This window comes from Cyprinodon variegatus, unplaced genomic scaffold, assembly GCF_000732505.1.
Source record: "Cyprinodon variegatus isolate N-32 unplaced genomic scaffold, C_variegatus-1.0 Scaffold318, whole genome shotgun sequence".
Classification (NCBI taxonomy): Eukaryota; Metazoa; Chordata; class Actinopteri; order Cyprinodontiformes; family Cyprinodontidae; genus Cyprinodon; species Cyprinodon variegatus.
In genome coordinates, this window is record NW_015150771.1 from 402530 (window position 1) to 407857 (window position 5328).

At 39.5% G+C, this 5328-nt stretch overlaps 1 protein-coding gene across 1 annotated transcript; it reads left to right on the forward strand.

The window, feature by feature from the left end:
• Positions 1-1422: 1422 nt before the first annotated feature.
• LOC107090961 (tripartite motif-containing protein 16-like) lies at positions 1423-3069 on the forward strand. Its single transcript, XM_015384623.1, has one exon. The coding sequence runs from the start codon at positions 1423-1425 to the stop codon at positions 3067-3069; it is 1647 nt and encodes a 548-aa protein (XP_015240109.1).
• The last annotated feature ends 2259 nt before the right edge of the window (positions 3070-5328 follow it).

Sequence of the window (5328 nt, forward strand, 5' to 3'; positions counted from 1 at the left end):
GGAAACATCAGGACCGAAAAGCAAGATGTCTTGAAGACCCTCAGAGATGTGAAGCAGGGAATACTGTAGCCCCTCAGAGACAGGAAGCTGGGCAACCTGAAGACCCTCAGAGACAGGAAGCAAGGTGTCTTGAAGAGTCATAAAAACAGACCGTCTGAGACAGGAACTAAGCTGTCCTGAAGATTCTTTGAAGCTTAAACTAACACACTCTAATGACTCTGGGGCTTAGTTGTCTGAAAGACTTTCAAAGGCCACTAGGAGCCTACGTAGGTAGACTGGATCCTATTCATAGCAATGAACAATTACCAAGCAGTCTCAATTAGAAGTCCATCGAAATCATGCCCAGGAAAAAAACTAAAACTTCTGCGTCAAGTAAATGTAGCACATATAAAATAAATACACAGTTTGATACTTTACAAATATTATGTCATTGCAAAACTAAATAAAACCTACAATGGTACAAAATTGAAAAGGTACAATAAAAACCATGATAACCAGCTGCTGGTCACAGGGAAGGAAAAGTGACGTCCAATAAATAACAGAAAATAGGAAAACATCAAAAGCTTAGCTTGAGGTGAATTACATGCAACTACTTTCAATCACAACTTTTATTAGAATCCATTAGAATTATCCATAATGTAATTTAACATAAAAAACAATAATAAAAAAGAAGCAACGGGCATAAACATCAATTAAAAGTGATGTCCATTTACGGCTCATTAGTATGAGTTAGGCACTGATCTTGGGTAAATCTAATTATTCAAAATGGGATTATAAATTTGGTACATCACCCACTATACAACTTATGCCTTATGACTTATGCCAGCACAGGGACAGCACTGTCACCACAAAGTTACTCCTCTGCAGACAATGAAGTCAGAATATTTTTCTAATTTCATAACCAACACTGGCATATTTACAGAAATTTCTACAGGTGTCCATTTTGTCTTGTGAAACAAAAACAATAACATTTACTTTTACTTGTTGATATTTCTGGCAAGAAAGTCCTTAAGCTGCTCAACTTTATCCTGAGACAGAAGTGTGAAATGAATGAGTGGGTCATTATGTGTCAAAAAGTTAATATCCTTTACCTGCCGTGAATTTAAGTGTTAAAGAGGAACTTGCACTTTCACCTGGTGTGGTTCTTGTTTGGGAGACTTAGTCAGATGTTTTGAACAGAAAATTGTTATGTAGATTGTTAAACTTTCAGTTTTACTTTGAGTGCCCTCCTTTTCCTGGAATCGCTCCTCATCTATTTTCCTGCTCCTAAACACACCTTGAAGCTGGGTGGGACCAATATCTGCTGGAGCTAAAACCTGATTGGCTGCAGTTTCTCTGCACTGACATGTGATTCATGACAAGAGCTCAAACCAGTATCTTTTCTAGAAGGAAAACCCACAGTCACAGTGACTGAGAGCAGAAATGGAGGAGAACCAGCTGGATTCAGAAACCTTCTCCTGTTCAATCTGTCTGGATCTACTGAAGGATCCGGTGACTATTCCTTGTGGACACAACTACTGTATGAACTGTATTAAAAGCCACTGGGATAAGGAGGATCAGGTAGGAATTCAGAGTTGCCCTCAGTGTAGGGAGACCTTTATACCCAGGCCATTTCTGAAGAAAAATAACTTGGTTGCTGCTGTAGTGGAGCAGATAAAGAAGACTGGATTGCAAGCTGCTCCTGCTGACCACTGCTATATTGGAGCTGAAGACGTGGCTTGTGATATCTGTACTAAAGGGAAAGTGAAAGCAACCATGTCCTGTTTGGTCTGCCTCGCCTCCTACTGTGAAAAACACCTTCAGTCTCATCGGGAGTCAGCTCCGTTAAAGAAACACAAGCTGGTGGAGCCCTCCAAGAATCTTCAGGAAAACATCTGCTCACATCATGATGAGGTGATGAAGATGTTCTGCCGTGATGATCAGAAGTGTATCTGTTATCTATGTTCTGTGGAGGAACATAAAGGCCATGAGATAGTCTCAATTGCAGCAGAGAAGACTAAGAGGCAGAGCGAGCTGGAGGAGAGGCGAGGTATAATCCAGCAGAGAGTCCAGGACAGAGAGAAAGATGTGAAGCTACTTCAACAGGAGGTGAAAGCCATCAATCAACTGGCTGATAAAACAGTGGAGGAGAGTAAGAAAATCTTTAATCAGCTGATCCACTTCATCCAGAAAAGAAGCTCTGATGTGAAGCAGCAGATCAGATCCCAGCAGGAAGCTGTAGTGAGTCCACTCAAAGAGCTTCAGGAGAAGCTGCAGCAGGAGATCACTGAGCTGAAAAGGAAAGACGTTGTGCTGGAGCAGCTCACAAACACCGAAGATCATAACCAGTTTCTTCGCAGCTACCTATCACTGTCAGACTTTAGTGAATCAGCACCTTCACATAGCATCAACGTTTGTCCTTTAAGATCCTGGCAGGATGTAACAGCAGCTGTGTCAGAGCTCAGAGACAAAGTACAGGACATACTGAGAGACACATGGACCAACTTCTCACTGACACTTAATAAGGAAGAACCAGAACCAGGGAGCGGAACTGAATTCTTAGAATATTCACTTCAAATCACACTGGATCCTAACACAGCAAACAGACAATTGTCATTATCAGAGGGAAACAGGAAAGTGAATAGGATAGAACAACCACAGTCTTATTCTAGTCATCCAAACAGATTTACTGATTTTTGGCAGGTTCTGAGTATAGAGAGTCTTCATGGATGTTGTTACTGGGAGGTGGAGTGGAGGGGGGACATTGATGTAGCAGTGGCATACAAGAATATCAGCAGGGTAGGAGAGGGGGATGAATGTTTATTTGGATTTAATGAAAAATCCTGGGCTTTAAATTGTAACCAAGGCAATTATACATTTGGTCACAACAACATCTGGACCCCTATCTCAGGACCTGGTTCCTCCAGAGTAGGAGTGGACCTGGATCACAGAGCAGGTGTTCTGTCCTTCTACAGAGTCTCTGAAACCAGGACTCTTCTCCACAGAGTCCAGACCAAATTCACTCAGCCGCTACATGCTGGAGTTTGGGTTGGTACTGGATCCTCTGCAGAGTTCTGTAAACCCAAATAGATTTATTATCTGAGTTCCTATTGTTGATCAGGGTTCTTGCTTCCAGTGTCTCTGTTCTTTTGCTCTGTTTTTCTTTATTTGTCTTTTAGAAAAATAGTTCTCTATGTCTGTGTTCTAGCCTTGCTTTGTAGCCTGTGATGTTTATCAGTGTGATGTACATGTGATTCTGATTGCCCTTTTGATATGAAACCAGGCTGCAGCAAGAGACAAGCAACACGTTGGGTGCCAAAAAAAACTATGACCCGACACACTTCAACTTCAAATTAAACAGTATTTTTTTTGATGATTTTGATTATTTAGTGTGTTCACTACTGAGTAAATACAAAGCTAACAGGATGGATCGCATGGTACACTATGCTCCAGTAATATGTTTTGAGCTGTTGTTATAAAGCTATAACAACCTTTATTTCACTAAAGGTTTAAAGACTTATATAATGTTAATGTTCGTGTGTTTTCTATGCTTATTACATTTTGATGACCACATTTTTACAAATTATTGCCATTTAATGGAGTCATAATTTCTGCTCACTGCTAGATCACTTAAAGAGGGTAAAATATCAATTTACTAAAGGTTATTGGTTCCTGATTAAGGATCATTTAATAAAACCATATTTGCCATAATAATATTTTATTCACCTCATGGGTTTGCATCGTGAATTGGTTTGAAAACATTCCTAATTCTCTAAATTTAGCAAAAAGTTAATTATATCACATCCCAAATTACCTAAGATAAACGTTCTTTCTCAAACACAAAATCCGTCCTGAACTGTGATATGGTTTTTCAGCCATCTATTTTCTTCCTCTGTGTACATAGTAGTTTAGTTTTGTTTAGTTTGTTTTTAGTCAAGAGTTTTAAACGGAAATATGTTTGACTTGGAGCTGAATGATTTTTGTTAATAAACTCTTATATTTTGATATGAAGTTGTGGTGAATTTATTCCATGTATGTGCAGAATTATCTGTTTAACCATGATTTGAGATTGATTCATACTTTCATTTGCTGTTCTAACACACAGCCAGTAAAGCCTGTGTTCCCAAACAATATACGACAGTCCCAATAATATCTGATTAAATAACATATTAAAGTTGCAAAACAGTGGCTTCATCTGGTCAGGTCCTTTTTGGCTATGACATCTTGGAGGGAAATTTCAGCTACGGTAGTTTGTTGCCATAAACACCTCTGATTAAAGATAATTGAGTTGGGTTTGATTTCAGTGCTTAGTCCTGTTTCTAGCCATAGGCTCAGCTCTTCTTGTGACTAAATATGTGTGCTCACCTTCCTCCTTTCAACAGGTAAATGACTCATAGCTCCTCTGCTTAACTAATTCCTAGACAGAGCCACCTATGGTGCTGGATTTTTTACCTTCTCTAAAAAAAAGGTATTTAAAGGTCAGTGCTTCTAAATACATTTTGTATGTCTGCTACTGTTTCCTTAAACCCCCAATGGTTCTGCTCACATAGAGTCTGGTTCTGCTGGAGGTTTCTTCCAGTTAAAAGGGATGTCTTCGTAGACCTTTTCTTCCCCACTGTTGCTGCATGTATGCTCATGTGAAGGATTTCTGTAGAGTCAACAACACAACACAAGTACATATTGAATGTTGCCACATTCTCATTCAAGTGCAACAAACCCTACAGAGTAAGTGATGCAATCAATGCAATCAGCTGGGTTTTCTTAGTTTGACTGTATGATCTAATGAAACTGACTCTGTAAATTGCCTTGAGATTACATGTCTTGTGTATTGGTGTTATATAAATAAACTGAAATGAAATTAAATACAATTTATAGATCTTGAAACATAATCAACTTATACATTAGAATCTAATTAAGTGGTAATAGATGGGAAATATTTTGTCATCGTTTTCTGAAGTTGTTTGTTGTTTCATGGTATGTTTCTCACCGAAGGCAGTGACAATGCCGACTGTGGTGATTTCACATACAATCGGCAATCCTTGCAGTGAAGGGTGGTGAAGCGACGAATAGTGAACTCCATTTGGGGAGACCGTTCACTGCTCCACCCTCACCTCGTGCTACTAGATAGAGCTGAGGTGTCAAACAGCAGCACCGCATAGAGAGAGAAGAGCGGCAAACTTAAAGAATCTGAACTTTTCTATGAAATGGCAACGTCAGCCAATCAGGGACTGGTTATAGGCAAAGGTGAATCAGGGCTGCGTCTGTATGAACCAAAGTGGACTTTTTTTTTTCAGAGCTTTTGGGGCTTTTCCAAAAAGTTATGGTCTCCCTGGGGTGATTCAATATTTT

Coding starts and splice junctions, on each gene's coding strand:
- LOC107090961 (XM_015384623.1), top strand. CDS start 1,423: ATGGAGGAGAACCAGCTGGATTCAGAAACCTTCTCCTGTTCAATCTGT.